This window comes from Balaenoptera acutorostrata, chromosome 15 (genome assembly GCF_949987535.1).
Source record: "Balaenoptera acutorostrata chromosome 15, mBalAcu1.1, whole genome shotgun sequence".
In the NCBI taxonomy this organism is placed as follows: Eukaryota; Metazoa; Chordata; class Mammalia; order Artiodactyla; family Balaenopteridae; genus Balaenoptera; species Balaenoptera acutorostrata.
Genome location: NC_080078.1, coordinates 57,359,414 through 57,383,482, shown reverse-complemented (window position 1 = coordinate 57,383,482; position 24,069 = coordinate 57,359,414). Strand labels below are relative to the sequence as shown.

Below are 24,069 nucleotides of genomic sequence, written 5' to 3'. Positions count from 1 at the left end.
CAATAATATAAAATACGGAAGGATAAATACTACATTTTTGTTAGTTATTCATGAGAAGATTTTTTATAGGGATGGGGGTGTGTGGGAGGGACTATTATTTTACTTTAGATTTCTCTGTTTAATTAGTATTAAACCTCAAAATCCTAGAATTGCAATGAATTCTGGGGTACAGACAAAATGAGACTTTTCTTGAGCATTTGGTGATGGTACATGGCAATTTATTACACTATTCTACTTTTGAATAGGCTCTAAGTTATCCACAAGAAAAGTAAACACAAAATATTCTCAGGAAAAACACGGGACTTATGCATTGTGTTAGAAACGGCAGGTACTGGTTCACCACATTTCCTCTTCCCTGAGGGTCTGTCTCTAAATGTCACATCTATTGGCTGACTCAGGAGCCCATGTTGACCCACCACCAATACCCCCACTGCTAAAGCGTTCCATGTGAATATGCAATTTGATAACCAGGGAGGGCAACCCTTTTTAAACACTAATTGGTTTATTTGTACTTCTTTTTTCCTGTTAAGTGGTTGTTAGTACCATATCCTTCATTCATTACTCCACCAGGACTTTCTCTCCTTTAAATTAATTGGTGAAACTCCATGAATTGGGAACATTAGCCTTTCTTGTGGAGTTTGTTACAAATATTTTCCCAGATTCATTTAAAATTTAGTTTCATTGGTTTTTGATATGAGTTTTAAATTCATCAGTAGTAAAATCAATCTTTCTCTTTTCATATCTGCTTTATCTAACCTGTTTTTTATGATTAAACACTTATGTAGGTTTCCTTGTAGCATTTTCATGGTTTTATTTTCTATATGTAAGTAATTGAAATGTATTTCTGATATAAACCAGAAATCTAGTTTTTTTCCAAATAATTATCTTTCCTACACAGTTCTCCCATTACCCACTGATTTCGAATATGACCTGTCATCATATACTAAATATTAATTTTTTTATTGGTTATGTTTCTAGCCTTCCTATTCTGCTCTCCCAATGTCTACCCTGTCTCAGGTCACAGTATTGTTATTAAATTCTGGAATGTGTTTTAATTATTAAGGGCAAGTCATCATTCCCTTCTCCCTGACTTTCTCTGTATTGATCCATATTATTTTATTTTCTTGTCTTACGCATTGGCTACACATCCAGAACAACTTTAAATGATACTGATAATAAACATGCTTATCGCAGTTTCTGATCAATAGGCAGGCCTAATTTAAGTCTTTCACCATTAATGTATGGGGCATTTAAAAATCTTATTCATCACTGCTTGCAGTAGGGACATAGGCTGAACTTGATCAATTTAAAAAAATTTGTCACCATGGTTTTTATTAATAAAACCCACCAGAGACCTATAATGAATTTTATTAATAAATTTTCTAATATTTAATCATCCTTGGGTTCCTGAAATGATAAATACATTGTCCTTTTATTATATTATCTATAGTGGCATTTTCCCAAACCATGTTCCAAGGAACATTCTTTTCAGATTATGTTTATAGATGTAGCACTTCAAAAATTAAGTATGTGCAGAGCTGTATACTACGGCCCTTTCCTGAAAGTTTTCTATACACTTGCATCTTAGAGGTTGCACGGAGCCTTACAGTAGACAAAAATGCTGAGCTTTAGATGCTACTACCTGAATATATTTGCTCAGGGTTTTAAACAACCCCAGGAAGGAAAAAGTTGGTCCAGGATCTCCCTTTTGCATTAGCTCTGTCAGGATTTGCCATTAGGATAGAACTGTGAAGTTTCCCTTCTTTCTCAAAGCTCCAGGAACAGTTTAAACAGTGCAGGAATTCTCTGTTCCTTGAAGATGTAATACACTCATTGTCTAACCAATGGAGCACATCCTTTAGGAATGAAAGTCCTTCCACAACATCTTTGACTTTTCTTCCCATGGTCAAGGGTGTGCTCACACCTCCCAACCTTCCCCCTTCACTTATTCACAATGTTCTCACTGAATGCCTGCCCTGGGACAGATGGTGAACCAGGTGCTGGCAGTGCCATGGTGACTAGCATACAGCTAAGGCCCTGCCCTCATAGAGCTGACATCCCAAGCACAAAAGAAGAGCTCCGGAAACTAAAAAACAGGAGAGCAGAAATAAAAACCTCGACGGAAGGAGTCATAAAGCTGAGGAAAATTCCTATGAATAGAGAAAAAAGATGAAGAGATGGAAGACAGGAGAGGAAAGTAAGAGGACAACTTTGGGAGGACCAACATTCTAGAAGTTCCAGAAAGAGACAGACAAGCAGGGATGGAGGGGAGGAGGGCATCTGTGAAGTAATTCAAGATCATTTCCCATGAACACCTGAGATTCCAAAGAGAAGAGGCCCAGAGTGCCAAGCCCGAGATGTAAACAGACCACCAAGGGGTGGCATGTGAGGTTTCAGACACTGTGATGACAAGACCTAAAAGCTTCTAGAATTCCAGCAAAAGGAGGAGACAGAAGAGGAGGTCTTGAAGAGATAATGGCCAAGCATTTTACAGGACTGAGAACGGACAGGAAGGGAACAAAAAAGGAGCTGGAGACCAGTTTGGAAGTGATGGCTGGGGGTGGTGGCAATGACAGTCCAGAGGACAGACTGGGGATTTGTTTGTTCTGGAGGTAGGACAGAATGATGGGCTGTACGTGGGGAATGAGGAACAGTGAAGAAAGAAGGATGACTGCAGGGCGTCTGGCTGTGCCACTGAGAGGACGACAGAAGGAACTGGTTTGGGGGCAAGGAGGGAATGAAAAGTTTGGTGCTTTCTTCCTTTGAAGTTTGAGATGTCTCGTGTAACAGCAAATGGAGAGGACAAGTCAGGGGTTCGATCTGTAAGTCTGAGTTCAGAGGCCTGGGCTTCAGGTTCCTGTGGAAGCCACCAGCATAATGCATGTCTGTTGATGCCACGAACTGGATGAGATGTCCCAGGGGAAGAGCATGTGGACAGGAGGAGGCCCAGGACCAAGTTCTGAGGAGCCCTAACATCCAGATGTCAGGGGGAGAAGGAGTCAATTTTGATTATTTATCAAATGAAACAGCTGGGAAACCACCTATTTTATTAGTTTTTTTTTTTAAGTTTCGGGGCAGGAACACAGATTCAACACATCTTCCCTGAAGCTGCAGTTTTATCCCTCTCTTTGTGTGTGCATTCCTTTCTCACCTTAATTAGCCCTGCCAGAAGCCTATCTATAGTATATGTTTGCCATTCTCCAAAGAACCACCTTTGGGATGTATCACTTCTGTTTGTTTCATGTTTTTTGTATCTTTACTCATTCTTTCCCCTGCTTTCACTGTGTTCATTTTTTATCATGTTTTTCTAGTTTCTGGAGATAAGCTCTTCATGTACTTTATTTTTATTTGACTTTTCTTGAGAACAACTGACTGCTCTGTGTGACCAGTGCTGTTATCGTCATCATTTGCTAAATTGTCAGCAATTGTGAAGTTTTGAGTTCCTCTCTGAGTTATTTACAATGGTGTTCTTTTGCTTCTAAGTCGTTTGGGGTTTTTGTTCAATCTTTTACTATTGGTTCCTAAAGTTTACTGCATGACGGTAAATACAATTTCTCCTTTTTTGGAACTTACTGCATTTCACTGAGTGAACATTCTTACATGCCTTCTACTCACCCATCCTGGTATGGAAATATTGACAACCTTTGGTGAAATGAGAAAATTAAGAGCAATACTGGATATTTTCCTATACCTTAATTTATAATGATACATGGATTACAATTATGCAAGGATTCACTTTATTTGTAAACCATGTTCTAACACAGAGAAGCAGAATTAAGTGTTATGGGTTAAGTTCTAGTCAGACTATTTGAGTTTTGAAAACCATCGTGGCCACTTACTAGCTGTGTGACCCTAGGCAGCTAACTCTGCATCTTTGTCCCTCAATTTCTTTAGCTGTTAAACAGGGATAACACTGGTACCTACCTTAATTTATAATATATACAACCAGTGGTATGTAACACTGATGCATAGGCTCAACAAGTACTGCTTGTTATTGAATAATTACAGAACATTTTACAAAGCAAAACAAAAACAATTAGAAATCCTCTTGTATTGTTATTAAATTTTTTAAGAAATTTTACTGATCGGTAAAATTCTAGAGTCTTGGAACCATTTCCCTATGATATGGTCAACTCTTACATATGCTCTACAGATACAGAGAATGTGGGTTCTATCTGTGGTATATAGAATTCTGTGGCTCTAATAATCAATCTTATAAAGTCCTGGATGTCTTTACTGACATTACTTAAAAGGGGTAAGTGACATCTTTAATCAACTTCAAGTACTGTGCAAAAGGACTGGCACTGACTAGCAGGACTCTGGCAGGAATAACAGCTTCCTGACAGGTGTACAGAGCTGTCTGACCTGGGAGCCACATCACCTTTGATGCCAACACACCTCCTGCAGCATCTCTGTCTCCTGCCATTCTGGAAGTATTTTTGAGTCTCATCTAAAGGATTCAGCTTCTTGGTATTCCAACTCATGTGTATGAGACTTGGCATGACCTCAAAAGTCAAGAGCTGGGCTTCCCTGGTGGCGCAGTGGTTGGGAGTCTGCCTGCCAATGCAGGGGATACGGGTTCGAGCCCTGTTCTGGGAGGATCCCACATGCCATGGAGCAACTGGGCCCGTGAGCCACAATTGCTGAGCCTGCGCGTCTGGAGCCTGTGCTCCACAACGGGAGAGGCTGCGATGGTGAGAGGCCCGCACACTGAGATGAAGAGTGGCCTCCGCTTGCCGCAGCTGGAGAAAGCCCTCGCACAGAAACGAAGACCCAACACAGCCATAAATAAAATAAATTAAAAAAAAAAAAAAAAAGTCAAGAGCTAATGGTGCCACCATCTTACTCCCATCCCAAAGTTTAAAACCTTACAACCGTCCCTCTACACATCACTGCCAAATCTGTCTTTGGAATACCTTGGCTGCATGTTACTTCAATAACTCCCTGGCATGAAGCAAATAAAGTTTAAACTACCAGACTAATCTTAATTTAAGTGTCTCCTAAAGTTCGTATAAATGTTCAAAACATTCAAAGAGGCTGTCCCTTAGTGTTGGGAAGAGGGGAGATTTTTACTGTTCACTTTTGAGCGGTCTTGGAACACTTACAGCATGGCGATGCCCCAGTGCTTCCCTGCTCTCTCTCCTGCCGCCTGGAAACCAGAGAGGCCAATGAGGGCCACTGTGGGTGTGATGGTCAGGGGCCCGATGTATTTCAGCAGAGCCCCAGGCAGGCCTAGGAGGCCGATAACCACTTCTATCAATGAGGACATGATGATGGCTCCCTGGATCTGGAGCAAGAGAGGACACAGACATAAGAGCAAGCTGCTTATACATCACACACTCTAAATGTCACCTGCAACAACAACTGATAATTCTGTAAGGCACCAAGTTATTATACAACAGGCATAACATAGCTGGAAAATTCCTGGCAAACCCCAAAAGAAACCAGTGGGGGTTACTGGGATCTAGCAAACTTAAGTGTAACCTGACTGATGTAAGAGTATTACAGAAATGGGCACGGGACACAAAGTCAGCTTGCCTAGTCCACTGATTGAGACAGACACAATTTATAATTCTCATTTAAGACACAACATTCATAACCAGCCTCAGAGGAACAATGCAGTACAAAGATTCTTGACTTAAGATAGTGTTATTGACAAAAATTCTAAAGGAATGTTTCTATTGTGCAGAATGGCCATATCTGTGTTAATTCTGAACTAATGGTGAATGATCTTATAGGTTTTGGAAAATCTGGATAAACTGTCAGCTGTTCTTCATATCTAAGGACTCCCACACCCTGTTCTATTCAAGTGCACTGAAGCAGACAAGTGTCTTTAATTCCTTCCACCAATACAGGCAAACACTGAGGCCAGAATAAATAGTTTTGCAACCTATCGACTCTGTGGCTCCTTCCAAAGGGAGCTGTTATGCTGGAGGGTGTAAGTGGACAGGTCTGTGGGTACATAGGAGGAGAGGAGGAGAAAGGAGGATGGAAAAGAGAGTAAGAAACAATACTGCCTGGTCACACAAAGCATTTCTGCATGCTTTATTTTACAGTGATGCCATCTAAATTTAGCTTAACAACAGAAATGAACATGTCAGTACCTGAAACAGAAAAAGAGCAACTGCAATTTATTGGTCACGACCAACACTGAAAATGAGTAGAAACACAAAGAAGCCATAAGCAGATAATGTTTATCTTTTACCTCGCGTATCCGAGGATACCAGATGTGTTCTGTATGTAACAGCTCCGTTGTTCCATTGGCAACCGAAACATCTTGAAAACAAAAACAAAGACAAAATTTTTCTTGGAGTGACACTGATGTTTCACGGGACATATTCATTTTACTCTTTTTAAGAAGAATTTCCTCGCTGTTCTAAGTATATTTGTATAAATACCCATCCCTAAAATTCAAGTTACAACACTATGGCATATCATACTGAAAGGTGGATTCCCCATTGCTAATTTAACCAAATTTATTCATCAACAAGAGCTCCCGGCTTCTCAAAAGCTGACTGAACTAGTGATATACATTGCTAGTCCCAGCCTAATACAAAGACCAACCTTTGCAAGCAGCTCTTTGACATGCCCAATAGCAAGGTTGCCTGATTGAGGTTTTAAAAACCTAGATAAAAGAGGCCCTTTTCCTGTTCCTAAATCAAATCAGTGGTCACAAAGTAACTCCTAGGAGCAAGGAAGGAAATGAGGGCTAGAAAACTTTGCTCCTAGAACCTAAAAATTTAACAATATTTTGAGAGTACAACAGGTCTATGTGATTTCCTCAAATCCCCTATCTGATCTCTTCCTGACCTTACTGGGTTATTTAAGGATCTTTGCAATCACTACGATGAGGATGGGAGGGGGAATGAAAGTCATTTGCAGAAAACCAAAGCAGCCAGATCCTTAAAAAGCAGAGATGTTTCAGAGAAGGGATGCTATTGCAGCAAAGAGAGTGTTTACTGGTGGTTCAAAAAATCCACTGAAAGAAAGAGGCAGAAAAATAGCACAAATATTTTTTCTATTCTTTCCCCATATTTATCAATTTCATTAGCACAGAGAAATGAGGTCCTTTTCTGGTCCTTACTTGCTTTGGGGTTAGGGATGAACAAGTGGATAGAGAGAGACAGAAACACGATCCACAGATTGGAGCGTTCTAAGCTGTTTGTTGGTTGTGTGTTCTGTGCCTGATTCCAGAAAGGATTTAACACTGCTGTGGGCAGCACGCCCAGGCCTCCCTTCTATCACCTGCATTAAAGGACCCCAATGACATATGTGGAAATAACTGCAATTACCTGTGGTGTTACATTTCCATTTATCTAAAGACAGGATGGCTCGAGCAGGGGCCAGAAATGCAAAAGCACTGGCCTGAAACAGGGGTAACCTAAAAGAAACGAGACCAAAACCATGATCACGGCATCAGGAACTACCGAGGTAGTTCACTATTTGACAGCTTAACAGTCTTTTCCATAGACAAACAGCACATGAGTAAATGCAGGCACACCTGGAAGAAAGAGCCCCAGTCTGCAAAGATCTCCTCGGCCACACAGCCAGGGATGCTGGCTTCTCCGTCCTCCCCTCCTGCTGCTCTCCCCAAAGACAGCCCCAGGGTGGGCCCCGGGGGAGCTCTGTGGTCAGTGCCAGCACCCCAACACCAGCCCCTGCCATCACCACCTTTCCCCTTGGGGGTGGGGGATGCGGGCATTTGGATGTCTCTGTCCTGCTGAGCTTGTGAGCTCCTTATTAAACATCAGTGTACATCTTCTTTTTTACCATCCTCCTCCTCTCCTTCCTCCTCCTTTTCAAATTCTTATTGGTTATCATGGAAAAAAATCTATCTCCCCCTGTCGTTCCATTTTGTAAGTCAAAAACTGCCCTAAATCACTGAGGATAAGCATTAAAATCACATGAGCTATCTATCTATTGAGGAAAAGGAAAACTGTAAGTTACAAATCAACAGTAGATATAATATTCTGCTTAATCATAAAAAATACTCAAAAGTGCTCAAACCCTTATTTTTAAAGGACCCAGAAAGCTTGCAGACTCTTAAATTTCCTGCCTCCATTGTCAAACTAAATGCAGAGATCCTCAGATGCCATCATTCAATTACATTTTAGATACTTCATATTGACTTTATGAGCACTGGTACTACTCAAATTCAAAAGATTTTGTCATTTATTATTAGAGATGTATAATGGGCTAACATGGGAACTCAATCACTATCTTTAACATTACTTTGGGGGTAAAATATGAAACTAGCTCCTTTGGTTTGCAGGGTTAGGAACTCCTAGATGTCCAGATCATTCTTAAATACTCCTAAGCAGCCTTTAATCAGTGTCCTGGCCAGCAGGATAGGAACCCAGTATGCTCTCCTCTGAGCTGACAGCATATTCTGCCCTGAGTGATACAGTAACTGGACTGAGAAACAGTGGCTCTGGCTGAAGGACACATAGCCGCTTTACAAGTCCAGAGCTGGTATACACTATTCTGAGCTATGTGAGGGTTAAGATTCTTTTGTTCTCCTGGCCATTTTAATCCTGCAATGAAATCAATTGAGAGATGCTGGCTTCAAGACACAGAGGCAGGCTGCACAGTACAAACCAGCTGCAATGCTAGTGGCCACTCCCATGGGCATGCCCTCCACAACCATCCATTAATAATTATCTGTTGGAGGGGCCTGGCGCATAGTACCATCAAAAGTGGAAGTGAAGGTTCCCTGAAGTGGGAATGTATAGCAAAGGGAAAATGCTGCTTGATTTACAAAAATTCCTTAAAGCACGATTTTTCAGAAATGTACTGAAAGGGTAAAGGGAGGTCAGCATCTAATCAGGAATGGATGCTACTTCAAATGGTCCAAACAGCATCTGTTTTACTATCATTTCATATTTCAAGCAATGTAATATGGATTGCATTTAGAAATCTCATCCTTAGGACCACTGCAATCAACACTGCATTGGTGACTCACTGGATGTGGGAAAGTGAAGACTGGCTCTGGGTTCCACTCCCGGTGACATGAGCCTCAGTTTGAACCTGATCGTTGCCTGGGCACCTTTCAGGGCATGCATTTTATGACTTTCACCATGACCAAAGGCCTTGAGAGCACTGCTGCAAAGAAGCTCACTCATTTTCACACAACCAGGACCCTGGGTTCCTTTGAAAGTGGGTGCTAACAGAAAATTCTCACATGTGCTGCCCCAGACAAAGTCTCCCAAGATGACCCGGTAAAAGATGCACATGCCAGCTTATGTGTTCACTCTGCAGCTACGCGCACTGCCTGCCACAAGCAGTCCTGGCTGAAAGATAAGCAGCAGCCTTACAGTAAGTATCCCAGCAGTGAAGTGTGGTCTCCATAACTGGCAGCATAAATCAGTGGCTTGATTGAAATATTCTTAGGGAAAGTTGCAGCGAGAGCACACTACTTCATTAAACAAGAGCTCCCCTAAATCAAAATCAACAAAGCCAATTTTCCAAGAAAGAGATTTGAAGATGATAAAGCACTTGATATTCTCATCTGATAAAGTGGCTTTTCAGGCACTTCCCCAGCATGAAGCTGGTCAATTCCTGGGGCTCTTCACTCACACAGTCACCTAAACCTCAGATCCCTGGGCTCTGCAAGCAGACACGACTGTCTGCTATTTTATTCTCTACTGATGACTGGAAAGGAAACAAATTAAACTGTGCTTTTCTTTACATAAGAAGTTAGCAAACTGGCCAGTGAAACAAATCTGGCAAACTACCTGTTTTCATTGAGTAGAGTTTCACTGGGACACAGCCACCCTCACTCATTCACGAGTTGTCTGCGCCTGCTTTTATGCTTCAGTGGTAGAGCTGAATAGTCAAAACAGAGAACACAGAGCCTAAAATATTCACTGCTTATCACTCTATGGAAAAAATTTTGCCGACCTTGACTACAGGGAAAGTGTATCTTAAATACGTGAAGATACCCCAAAAATGGATTTTTGCAGATGGAAGTTTTTAAAGTTAATAGTGTTGCTGGATGTCATTAAGAAAAAATCCCTGAGCAGACAGTCACCTTTGTAGTGACACATTCCCATGTCAGGCTCTAGCCCCAGGGCAGCAAAAGAACCTAACCAGCCCCAGACAAGTTCTTACTGTGTTCAAAACCCTGCTGGAGGTGCCTCATTTCCTCCTCGGTGTCCAGGTGACCTGAACCCATTCCCCAGTCTAGTCTCTCACTGGCCACTTTACATGCCTGCACTCCAGGCAAGCAGTCTACGTTCTTGCCTCTGAGCCTTTGCTCATCTCTTAAGTCATCAATTCATTTCTAATGCTCCATTTCTATTCAACACTGAAGGCACAGAGAAAATACCACTTCCTCTAGGAATTATTCTCAGCTCCCTTTTTGTCCAATTTTTATCTCCCTCTTTTTTTTTAATATCACCATAGACACATGGATTCACTTTTTATTCAGTTTAATAATACACTTCCATGACTATTCCTTTTAATAATTAAATTGTCTCAAACTTGCCCAAAGCAGCACAGTTCCAGAATTATACCAATGTCACTACCAACAAGACTACTAAGTTTAAGATTTCTCTGTATTTTTTTTTTCTTAGAATATATCCCATTCATAGCGTGCAAAGTACTATGTTCTAAAGTCTGTGAATTAATTCTTTTCTCCATGTGGCCAGCAATTTGACATAAAGTTAGGTTCACTTGTTTCTGTTTGTATTCAATTTTAGGGTTTGTGTTTCTTCATCCTTTTAGATTTTATGTTTTGGATATGTTGAACATTTTACGGTTAAAAAAAAATCAAACCATATAGAGATATACCAGGAAAATGTCACTCCCATTCCTATCCCCTCCAACCCCCAAATCTGACTTATCGATCATTAACCATTTTTATTAATTTCTAACTTATTCTTGTTTCTTCAAACATATACACACTCTTTTGCAACTTGTTTTTTCAATACATCCCTGAACTTACTGTATACCAGTTCATGGAAATCTTTCTTATTCTTTCTCAGGGTTGCATAGTAATTCACTGTGTGATGTATGATAGTCTCCTACAGATGGGCATTTAAGTTGTGTTAACTATTTTCCCATTACAAATTACACAGCAATAAAAAAAAACTTTTTGCATTTATTTTGCATTTGTGGGAGTATATATCCAGGGTAAATTTCTAGAAGTAGGTTGCTGGATCAAATGATAAATGCATATGTACTCTAGATATTGTAACATTCCTCTTCACAGGGACTGAATTATTTTCACTCCTGACAGCAATGTGTAACAATGCCTGTTCTCCCACAGCTTTGCCATCAGAGTGGCTTGTCAAAATCATTTTTTGTCAATCTGACAAACGAGACAAATGGTATCTCAGGGTAGCTTTAGTTTGTATTTCTCTTATTATAAAGTCAATTTGATCCTTTCATATGGTGAAGGGCCATTATATAGCTTTTTATATAGCTATTCATGTCTTCTGTGCTTTCTTTCTACACCATTTTTGGTAATTTTTAACTTTGATTTTTCAGAGTTCTTTCTATATTAGAGATATTAGAACTTATCTATATTATGAATATTTTCTCCAGTTTGTCATTTTTGTTTGTTTATGGTATATTTTTACAATACAAAGCTTAAAAATTGTAAAACATTTAATGGCATCAAATTTATCATCCTTTTATCGTTTCTGGAGTTTGAGTCCTAGTTTAAAAGTCTTTCCCAACTTCTAGTTATAAAGGAATTTGCCCTCGTTTTATTCTAATAGTTATATAGTATCATGTTTCTTATGTTTGGATCTCTAATCCATTTTGAGTTGATTCAAAGAAAACTCTTAACTAAAGGCAAATCTAATCTTTATCTTCAAGTCCATGATATTCTGGTCTTATATGTAAATATCAAAATTATATGAACTATCTCAGTCAACACTTCCAATTAGACACACTCCTAGGGAACCTCAGTAGGAAGCAGCCGACTGGCTCCTCTCCCAGCTCCCAGCGGAAGGCTTCGTCCAGACAGAGCACAGAAATTTAGGAGGGTTGGCTGGGTACAATATTGATAACCTTTTCAAGCATGATAGTATCAACTATCTCAGGTCAAAAGTTTGTTTTATTACTTAAAGATCTAGCCAGTCACAGAAAAGCATAAGGGAATTCTTTGGGGAATTCCAAAGAATTGGAATGTGTTGGTTGTGGTGGTGATTAAGTGACTGTACACATGGGTAAAAACTCATCTAACTATGCAAGTGAAAAACGGCAAATTTTACTGTATGTCGATTACCCCTCAATAGATATGACTTAAAAAAATTATGTCTATAAAGTGTCTTCCTGGGAGGAGAAATGGGGGAGGATGATAACATAGTCCTTAGAATACTAGAGTGAGGTCAAATAGTTACAAAAAACACAAAATTTATAAAAAAAAGAAAAGAGTTTCCTCTCTGGGTATTTGACAAGAAGCTCTATCCTCTGCTCCTGTGTAGTGCTGCTCTATCCCTGTACAGTTTTTGCCAGGCAGTCACCTGCCTGAAAAGGAATGATAAAAGGGAGAATCAGTGGGCCATGAGGAAGAAGATGAGCATTTTAGAACAAGTGGGAACATACAGGGCAAGTGAGATGTGACAGTCAAAGAAAAAAGATTGTGGGGAACTAAATTCATTAACCCCACATATACTAAGAGGACTTAGTCAGTCTCCTAGTCTCCTGGAGCATCAGAAATATTAGCAAACAGAGAAACAGCATGTTCACTGAAGGGGGAGACCACCCAGAAAAGCTAGAGTTGAAGGAGTTCACCTATGGCCGTGTGGCCAAGGAGCACACCCAACCCCTGCCATGTCATCAAGGACAAGCTGTTCCATTTGGCATACCAGCCTTGCCCACTGCACCCCCATCTGCCTCACCTACACCCACCCTTCCGGAGGGTCCACTAAAATAATGAGCACCAACAGGCAAGTGTGGGCGAGTGCCCGGCATTATCTTATTTGAGGCTCACTAACAATTTTATTATTATCATCATTTTATGGAGGAGCAAAGGGGACTTTGAGACTAGGCAACTTGCCCAAAGCCACACAGCTGGTAAACAGTAGAATGGGAGTGACGCCACCTCTGAAGCCGGAGCCCCTCAACACCGCTGGTGAGGGCAAACCTTCCTCCAAGGTCACTACCTCCAGGTTCTCACTGGCCCCCATGTTTTTAATGTACTACCTATAATTCTTTGAGTTAAATAAACAGTAATTTTTTTTTTTTTACATGGGGGCAGGAAAAACCTACAACTTGCTATTAAGAGCCTGCTTAACATGACAGGCTCACTATCATCTACAAAGTAATTTTAATGTTCACCCTGAATCAACTATGCCTTTGGCCCCATCTCCCAGTTACAACAAATAGGGGGATTGTGGAACAAATCAAATACCACCACAAGGACACAATCGGACATATTCAGACCACAGGATGCTCAACGAGACAACTGGCCTGGACTCTTTAAGAAGAGGATGATGTGGAAGAAAAATGTAGGGACTGTTTATTACTAGACCAAAGAAACACAACAAACAAATGTACCACACGAACTCGATTGGATCCTGGTTCAGAGAGGTGGAGGGAATAGCCATAAAAGATATTTTAGGGACAACTAGGGAAATTAAATATAGACTGCATATTAGATGATATAACTCAGCTTTCTCAGGTGTGGTAAACGGTTACACACGAGACCCTCATTCCTAGGAGAGTATCTGGGGGTGAGCCATCATCATGCTGCCTGAAATTCTCAAGTAATTCAAAAAACTGCACATATACCCCCACACAAACACATATACAGGAAAAGAATGTGGGGGAAAATCCCAGTCTCCCCTACCCCAAACCAAGCACTGCATCTCTCCATTCTTCTAAATTTTATCAACAGTTAAGAGTTCAAAGCCTCAGACTTGAGACCTTAAAGTATCCTGGAGCTGGCCCCTATACTGTACAGGCCCCAGAACCCAAGGAGATGGAAGACAGGGTAGCTCTCTCCTCAGGGCAGACAACTCTGTTAGAGATCAGGCTGCTGCACCAGCTACAATGACTCTCTTAGCCAAAACTCTACCTTTTCTCAGCAAAGGAATGTTCTGTGTGTCTACAGCAGGCCTGTCATGGCCAGGAGAGGCTCTCAAGAAAGGGGTCACTCCACCTGCAATTTTTTCTTTTGCTGGAGAGCTGAGAGAAAGGCCTCCAAGAGGCACCTGGAACAAAAGGCTGGATGTGGTCCCCAAACACAGCACCTGCACACCTCAGGGAAAGCTGGAGGTCAGCATGGTGTGCGAGGGGGCAGGGTCCGTCCCAGAGGGCCCTCCTTCACCCCCAGCTATGCATAACACCCAAGGACAAGGGCTCTGGGAAGCTCAGAGCTGCTACCAAGGCTTGGTCTCTGATGGAAAAGACAATGGCAGCCTAGGTGATGCATGAACTGAGTCCTCCCCAAAGCCAGGGAGGCATAGCTGCTGCTGGCTGGCTAACATCCGAGTTAGGGGACTCTGAACCCTGCCCCTGCTCTTGGGATTTTAAAGGCTTTTTACTAATTCCTGGAAAGAGCCCAAGGGGTAGGTTGGATTGAAATCAACCAGAATGAGGTTTGATTTCAGCAGTCTGAAACCTCACCCAAGGGCACTCGACAATAAAGACCTCGTTGAAAGCAAACTGCAGGGGATCAAAGTCAAAGTAAAGAAGGAAAAGGCTGGATGGGACAAGGGGGATGGAAGAAGCAGCTGTCACAGAAACCGCCCATCCCCGACAGGTGGAGGCCCTGGGAAGCACTAAAGCCACAGAAGTCACACAACTGGGGCAGAGACATACGACCTCCATTTCAAAACAAGTCATGATCTCTGGAGGAAAGGAAAGCATGTTCAAGCCAGGGGAGATGTGTAGTGAAGGAAGGAGGGTCTGCAGCACACGCTGCATCAGACACATTTTCTGTGTCCTTAGCCAGCCCAGCCCATGGAAAACGTGCCCCCAAAGGAGTATTTACAACACAGCACCTTAAAGCCGGCATTCTGAGCTTGTGTTCAGGTTTGCAAAGGCACACACATCTGTTTCACCCTCACTTTTTCCGTATCAATTTTGGTTATTTTTATGGAATGAAACAACTTTCCAGGAACAGCATGCCACTCTTCACCAGAGTGCCCATGTGAAACGCGGAACAGGGATGATGTGGCCACAGCCCAGAGGATGGGAATGCTTATACTTCCTTCCTCTGTTCTAGACCTGCAATCATGGTCTTAGCTTCCTCACAATACAGGCCCCACCCCTCAGAGGCATGGACCATGGCTGGTCTCTAGGTCCCATGTACCCACTACATCCAGTGCAAGGGAGTACTGGGTACTCAACAGGTGTTAGGCAAACACACGAAGAAATGGACAGAACTCAGACACACATGGCAAACGACTCAGAGTTGGAAAAGTCTGAAAATCTGTCCTAGAAATCATGAAAGCTGAACATGATTTTCCTTCTGCAGCTCTCTGCCTAAGGAAATGAGTGTGAACTGCAAACAAACACCAACAAACACGTACAGGCCATCTGCAATCCTTATGGCTGTGATACTGGGAATAAACCCCACTCTTGGCCACGTCAGCCTTTCTTTCCCACTGTCCCACCTTGATATTCCCTCTGCCCCAACTGCTTTATCTGTTTGTTTGATCCTGTTGTAATCAGGAAGTAAATGCACAAGTCTGTTAAGATGATAATTCACAGTCTACGATGAGGGTCTATGTTAGCAAGCAGCAGAATTAAAAGGCTTTTCACATTATTCATACACAGGAAACCCGGGGGCAAGGGTGTGAGAGGTGATTCAGCTAGAAGGGGTAGCCCTGCCTCTTTGGGCACCATGGAAGGAAGGGAAGATGGGTAAAGAGGAGTTAAGAGTTTTAACAGAAAAGGGTGAAGGACAGGGAGATGCAGAGGATGGGGGAGATGGGACACATGAATAAACAGATACAGCAAACAAACCCCAGAGGTGGTGACCAAGCAGGCAGGGAAGGAAATGCCTCTCACCCACCTCATCATCTGGGTTCACCTTCATACAGCAGGCCCTCAAATATATGCTGGATAAAACTAAAAAGAATGTATCAACAACAGCTTGAGGCTTTGTGGAGCTGGAAACCACAGCGCTGAGTGCCTTCTCACTGTTTCCCTACTAGATGGGAGCTGGAGGCAAGGATCCCAGGCAAGAAAAAGGTGCTGTAGCACAAAGAAGGGAGTAGAGCAAAAGTTAACTGACTCCTCTTTCCCCATTCTCCCCTCCTTCCACTGTGCTCCTTCAGGGGGAGGGGAGGGGGTAAACTGACCCAGGCTGCTCTGTTAAGGTCTCTTGTGCCCCAACGATGGGCAAGAGGGTCCTGAACGGGTGCCCTCCCATAACTGAAAGCACACACCAAAAGTTACCCCAAACTCTCCCTACTATGTCACCATTAGGCAACTGTGCCCAGCACAGCCAGGCTCAACTGTCAGTCAGGACCAGCCTCCCTGATATGAGACCAAAGCACAGCTGCACCTGGTACCTGCTGTACCACAGTAAACACGTCTTTCATTCCCTCTTCAAGTCAACCAACAATTCTCAACTAGAGGCACTGCCCAAATTTACAGATGGTTTGTGCTACAAGTTCCCTGATGAGCTAGCTGTTTAGAAAAAGAATATTTCCCCAGAAAACCAGTGTCTTGTGTACACTTGAGTCGGTCAATAAAAGCTTTCTAATCCTTTCTGGCTTTGAAATACAGAACCTTGAATGATGTATCAAAAGAATGAAAGATGCTGCCAGCCAAATTTAACTACCTGGGCTCTTAAGAAAATGAATCAAGTCCTCTTTGGAATGCCTGAACGCATCTCCTTCCCCTAACAGGTCAGTAACACCCTGACTTTCCCTCAGGGGTCCCCTAAGAAGACCCTCCCTTCTGAGGTAAGGGATCTGCTCAGCATGGTGGCTGCAGGCAGTCCTGCAGGGGCTGGGGTTTTGAGAACCCCAAGAGCTAGCCAGCCCTCACAGCCTTCCTTCCATCAGCAGAACTGCTAGGGAGCTGCCGTATCCCTCCTGAGGACACTGCTTATGCCGCCAACCAGGATGCCCTAACACTGTTCTTCCCGTATTCTCCTGCCCCGCCCCCCCCTCAAGTAAAGGTCACCCTGAAGATTCTGACTCACTGGAATACAGTTCATGATTCCCAAGCTGCCTTCTTTTCCCTCTGCCTTTGCTCCCACCTCCCTAGCAGGGAAGGCAGACTGTCTGTAATGGAGTGAGAGACAGAACTCGCACGTTTACTCTGCTGTCCTTCCCCTGAGGACAGTCCTGTCCCCACAGGCTCCACCCCTTGAGCAGCACCCTAGGGTAAAGGAAAAGGCTGCATGTGAAGACGGTGGAAGAAGGGGACAGGAGGGGACAAAGCAAGCCTGCAGGAGGAGGTAAGACAGGACAGTTCTTTTCCTACCTATGCCAGCTCCATACCCATTTAAGCTGGGGACTGGGGATGCAAAGTGCAGCTCTGGCATCAAGGAAGGAAACACGAATCAGCAAGAAAAGACACAATCAAAAAAGGACAAAGTGGAATAAGAGCCACATTAGAAGAACATACACAAGATGCATGTGTGGGAACTCAGAGAGAAAGGAGGCTTTGGGAAGTCAGGGATGCTTCACAGAGAGGAGAGGGGCAAGCCAGGACTGGACAGCTGCAGGGGAGCACAAGCACAGGATGGCAAGACAGCAGGGTGGGCTCGGGGAGGATCTCACCCCTGGGTGAGTGCAGGGAAGGGGACTGCAGGGCGCAGGGACACGGCTGGAAGGGTGGTGGGACAGAGAACAAGGGAGAAGTCTACAGGGTGGGCACATCTGTTTTTTTAAACAGGGAGTAGGGCTGTAGCCTGGCAACACCCAGGAAGATGCAAACACTGAAAGACGGCACTGGAGTGGCACACAGAGCAGGGCAGAGGAGAGTAGCCCTGGAGGCAGGGAAACCAACTAGGAACCTAGTAGAACAGTTTAGGCCTGAACTTCAGGAATGGGGGCAGGGAGGGGGTACTGGAGAGAAAGCTTGTCCTGCCAGCTGGTGGGATGGAAGGAGCTGAGAGTGAGTCTGTTTCCAGCCTGCACAACTAGGTGGGAAGCAGTGCCACCCACCTAGAGAAGAAACACAGTAGGGTTGGGGGGAGGCAGGGCAAATGCCACTAGGACACACCTCTCTATACTCCAGTCAGTCCTTCCAAGCAGCCCTAGGTGAATGGCAGTGCTTAATGCTTCATGGGTGCTTCAGCATCCCCAATTTTGTGCCCCAATCTCACCTGCATCCAAAAGTTGTCTGCAGCAAAGTTGTGATTCCCACACAGAAGAAAATGGTCCCGATGAGCTGGCTGGTGGCCCACTGGTCATATCCCACACACATGGCATCGGCCAGCAGAAAGGGCACCGCGATGGTGCCGCTGAAGCACGTCAGGTAATGCTACGGGTGACAGGGAGACAGAGGGGAAAAGAATAAACCCTTCTTTGTATTTTTTCTGATTTTACCCTAACTTTGCCCACCCCCGTTGTTTTTAAAAAGTTACACACATGAAGAATTTGTTTTTTTAGGTACACACTCTTATCATATGCCAAATAATCTGTTTTTTGGCATTTCTCCTTTCCATTACATTTTCTTGTCTTATCACTAACTTGTATTATTATTACTTGCATGAATCCAGACCAGCACAAAGGAAGTACTCAATACAAACACTGGTAGTGTTTTATTTATATAATTCTTACTGGGAATATTTGCTTTTTTAAAAAGCTTTTCAGCATCAACTGCTAAAACCATAGGTCTTTCTCCTCTAATCTGTTAACATGAATTGTGTGGCACTGAACCATTCTAGTTAGTCATGCTAGATTTTTCTTCTGGGATTTGATTTGCCAATATTTTATGTAGAATTTTACATCTATGTTCTTGAGATAATTCGTCCATTTTTTTTTTTTTTAATTCTTTTAGGTCTGGGGACTAAAGTTACAAGCTTCATTGCACAAGGCGTTTTCCATCTTTTTCTATGGTCTGGCATTGTTTAACAGCAATCAGGGAAGGGCTAGGGTCACACAGTAGCTGTGGGAATCCTCCAGAAAGAGCCCATCCCACTCTTCCTTTAGGGCCCCTCCCCCATTCCTTGGGGCCCTGGCAGGACATTCCAGCCCTCACTGCTCACTTCCCTTCCTCCCAGAGGCCTGCCTGTTCGGTTCCTACTTCTGTTCTGCAAACTTCCTACGTTTCTTCCCAATAGTTTCCCATCTCTGCTCATGTTTGCCAAAATGTGCTGCTTGCAGCCCATAAAGCCCAACTGTGTAACACTAACAGGTGTTTGGTGAGGGGAAGAGAACATTCTCATCCAGGACTTCCCAGAGCTGCTCACAAGTTTAAGAGTGCTGTGCACTGTCAAGAAGGGCATGATGCACACAGGGTTTCCCAAGCCTATCTGAACAGGGAAGACTACTTCTAGAAACATCTATAATATAAACATATCAAAAAATGAGTTTCTTGAATCTGATTCCAGATACTCAGCCCTAGGGAAATTATTTGCCAAGACCAGTCAGCTCCTTTGGTTACATCTTCTTTATTAGACGCCTTTCTGTCCAGGTTACCAAATGCTTTGATACCTAAGGGGAGGGGCCTGGAAACTGGACCAAAGCATCAGCTCTCAGCAGGTACAGTTCACCTCCAAGTGAATAAACCTGTCTGGATAACGGGACTGATTTTCTCAGCATGAACTGATCATTCAAACTTAAAGAATGGAAAGTGAAACCTCAAAACCAAGGCAAACACAGTCCAGGGGTATGTGTCTGGACAAAGAGCCTTCCATGTCATCCCCTTTCTCCTAAAGCCCCACTTCAATCGTAAGTGGGAAAAGGGAGTGGGTACCAAACATTCAGGAGTCCTGCATCAGCTTGTGTCACCTCTCGCCCCATCCCCCCACCCCTCCCCTGGCAGCTTCCCTGCTCTGCCCCCACTGGAAATTGCAGCAGACAAAGCAGACACCACCAAGGCGAAGTTTGCCTTCCTTTAAAAGTAAGATTGAAGCCTCCACATTTATGTCCTGACCAACACAGCACTTCTCAGTGTCACCCATATTTCATGGCAGAACTGACGGTGACTGTGGTTGGTTAACTAGGAATGAGAGATGAACACTAACCCTTCTTTTCTCTATTCTTCTACCTTTCTCTTCCCTCTACTCTCCCCTTTCCACACATCTACGATCTTTTTTCCTTACTTCCATGTCATTTCTCTTGCTTATTCCCTGAACATTTTCCTTTCATTCCATGATTAACCTACTCCTCCTGTTTTCTTCCTTTCACTGTTATGAAGTTCATGTTAACAATTCCCATTCATCATTCTTAAAAGAGTAATTTATATTAAAGTTGTCAATAAATAAAAAATAAAAATTGAATTTTAAATAATCCAGACAGATTCAAGCATCTGCTGGTGGTTACATTCCAAAGGAATCATCTTACCTGCAACCCCAGAAATATGCACAGGTACCAGGGAGGAACATCTTCTATGGTGTAAATCATGTCCGATCTCTGGGGGTCAAGACTACCTGTGCTATCCAAGGTCTCAGCGAGAGAGCTCTGTGAACGAGAGGGAGAAAACAAGTTGTTTAATGAAAGCAAGGACTAAAGTTAACTCAGCACAGGCTACTGTTACTGAAAAACAACTTTATAAAGTGTCTGTTGCTCTCCTGTAAAATTAAGCCTTGGTCACCTCTGACACAGTGTCAAGCACACTCACTCGGTGGGACAGTCTGCCCTCAGGATTTGGGGCTTCAGCATTCCTTCCATCAACTCACACCCAAGAGCACCCAACTTGCTCAGAGCTCCTCCCCAAGGCTGGGCACCTACTGCGTGGAGAGGGATGCTCTCAAGGTTGAGACCACAAAGTAATACCTTGGCATGAGCTGTCCTTGGGTGGTAACCCTAATGAAGCAGTGTTACAAAACGCTAACCACTTTCAAACAGAGAGCACTAATCTGTCCCTCCTACCCCATTCCATCCCTGCAAGGAAAAAGACTTCTGTACCTAAACACCCTTCTTTTAAAACACTGCTGCTCAGACATAATGGTGAGTGAAGAGAGCAAAGGTATACAGATATGATGATTCAAATTTTGTTTAAAAAAACAGACTAAAAATGTATTTATACTTTAGGGGACTTCTTTTCTTTTCTTTTCCCCTCACCATTACTAAAGATTTTTTAAAATGTTAAGCCTTGCATCCTTTATAAGCCAGAATCTTTACAAAGACCAGACACTTTAGGTTATAGTCTAGACATTTCCAGTCAGCTTCAGCTTCAGCATCTCTTCTGAACTCATCCAGTATCTGAGCCAAACTGAAAACTCGGGGGTTCCCCCATATACCCTCAATACTGCTCTAGTTTCTAAAACCCTACAGACAATTTCTTGGAATCCAAGATGTGCATTTTTTTAAGTTTTTTAATAACATAAAGTGCTTAAGAGGAAATAAAAGATGTGCCACAAAAAAGATAAGGATGATAACATTCTGATCCTTGGCCACACCTAGCCCAATTTGTACCCCCTTTCCAATGGATTTGATCCACAGAAAGAAGCTGACTCCTTATGTTTATCACTCCATTTTTCATGCACAGGGATTTGGGGGCCAAATACTCTTGAACGAAAGAAGTGACACAATTCAGCCTTACCTTCTAAAGCCTAAAGGTAAATATCTGATGTAAATTGACATTTTATCTAATCCAAATGTGAATTGAATATGAACTTTCGGAAAGAACTTTTTCTTCCATTCAAACAATGGATACTGGCAGATCTGCATTATTAAATGGTTTTAAACATATTATATGTGTCATTTAAAATTTGTTTGTAGAGGTGGTAGAGAAAGTACACATGGTGAGGAACTTGATATGTGGTGATGTACAGTAAAGGATTAACTCAGCAGGTCTGGGTTGTCCAAACCCTGAACATTTCAAAGAGAAGTTTGGCCCTTGCCTGTCACCTGGAAGATAACCTCTGTGCTCTTGGAATATCCTGTCTCTTAAGAGTGTATCTGTTTACCTGAATGAAGCCTTGCGCTGCCCTTCATAGATTATGCTAACAATGCAACTGATGATGGGGCCTTGGGCCACATGGTATCAGTTTGACTCCAGAGGGTCTGGCAACACTCCTTGAGTGTTGTCACACTTTGTTTCGGGGGAAATTAAGCACTGCTCACGTGACTCCACTAGGAAGAGGACAACTGAAAGCTTGTTCTGTGTCTCCTAGACCTTGCCCTACATGTTTTTTTCCATTGATCTTAATCTGAACCCTTTCTCTCAAATAAGCTGTAACCAGGAGTGTAATAGTTTTTCTGAATTCTGAGTCCTCCTAGCAAATCACTGAACCTGATTTGGGACTCCCAAATCAGTCTTGGAAATCCCTGAACTAAGTTGACCATTTGCTGACATGATGCAACTATGGATACTGGACTCACTATACAAAGGACAATTCAACACTATCATATTACCTACAGGTGGGGAATGTTACTGCTCACAAAGTAACAAAAAGAAATGTCTGAAAACAGAGTATAGTAACACTACAATTACCAGATTAGTACAATCTGTTACAATAATATTATATGCATTATTATTCTAATGATTCTGAAATGACTAGTTTTAACTATAAAACAGATGAACAGAAATGAAAAGACTGCATCTGTCCTCTTTCAGGCCTGGAAGGCTAAGATTAAGGTGTGTACACAAACATATACATACACTGTACACACACAATTTTTCTTAGTAATGAGGGTGGTTCTACAACTCAGAAATGGAACTAATGTAAAATGTCCACAAATGGTATTAAGAAAAAGTAGGGAATTGTGTGGTCAAGGGGATCAGTAAACCCTGTCAGAAAAATGCTGCACCACCCTTCCCAGAGACAGAAGGAGTGTGTTTGGTCACTGTGGACCATGGTACCACATTGTGTTATCACTGCATGAACAATATGAACTCTCTTAAAACTGCAAAACAAAAAGCTCCAACAGCGAGATTTCTTTAAAAGATGACTACATTAATAATTTGATGATGTCATCTTGAATAGGCTTTTCCATATTATTCTATGGTCTAAGATAATCTAAAGAAAAAGGAAATTACCTGTTCTTCAAAGATTAGTGAACTCAGAATTCAGTTCTCCTGTTGGAGACTTCTTAAGAGATCGTTAATAACCTTTCCAATCTCTCCTATGGTTATTTATCTAGTCTAGCACTTTTAAGTCACTTGTAATCTTTTTCTCTAGGAAATAATTTCCTCTACAGCAGGAGTCAGCAAACTCTTTCTATAAAGGGCTATGTAGTAAATATTTTAGGCTTTGTGGGCCATATGGTTCTGTCACAAATACTCAACTCTGCTATTATAGTGTAAAAGAACATTAGACAATATGTAAACATATGAGTTATAGCTGTGTTCCAATAAAACTTTATTTACAGAAACAAGTGTTGGGCCAGATTTGGTTTGCAGGATGTAGTTTGCCAACCCTGCTATAGGGTTTCAAATTGATTATCATAAAGTTGTAGTTAATATTCTCTTATACACATTTCTTATATTTCCTTTCACATTCCTAATATGCATTAGTGCTTCCTCATCTTTTACCTTAATCAGGTCCACCAAAGATCAATGTCACTGGTCTTTTCAAATAACCAGTTTTTGAGTTCTAGTAAAACATGGTTGATTGACCACATCTGTCATTTCCCCTAACTCCTAAAAACACTGAGAAAGAATAAATATGACACAAATCTACAAGGACAAAGAAAACAGTAGAAAGAGAAATGAGAATAACATATTTTGGAATAGGCAAAGCATTTGTATGAGCTGTGACCCATTTAGGAGAGGGAAGGAACCTAAAACATTGGTGCATGGAGAGGGAAGGTATAAAGAAGCAAGTTGGTTGACCAACAGAAGCCCAGAAAGGTTCTATGCTTGGAGGCACAAGACAGAGTAGGGATGGAAAGAAGATGGGATTTAACTCTGCGAACCAATCAGACACCCTGTTTCCTACTGCTATCCTCATCCTACAAGACACAAAAATGTATTGTTTGAAGAATACAAATCAGAAACACCTCAGACTGAGGAATACTATGTGGGGTTAAATGCAAG

The 24,069-nt window shown here is 42.4% G+C and overlaps 1 protein-coding gene across 2 annotated transcripts in view; it reads right to left on the bottom strand.

The window, feature by feature from the left end:
• Positions 1–24,069, bottom strand: part of SLC23A2 (solute carrier family 23 member 2) — a 141,905-nt gene that overhangs the window by 23,881 nt on the left and 93,955 nt on the right. For both annotated transcript variants that reach the window (XM_057529468.1, XM_057529469.1), the window contains exons 4-8: positions 20,430–20,546; positions 18,245–18,402; positions 7,293–7,381; positions 6,206–6,276; positions 5,106–5,287 (exon numbers count right to left, since the gene is read on the bottom strand). In XM_057529468.1, the coding sequence (XP_057385451.1) occupies positions 5,106–5,287; positions 6,206–6,276; positions 7,293–7,381; positions 18,245–18,402; positions 20,430–20,546 (617 nt within the window). The remainder of the gene's footprint in view (positions 1–5,105; positions 5,288–6,205; positions 6,277–7,292; positions 7,382–18,244; positions 18,403–20,429; positions 20,547–24,069) is intronic.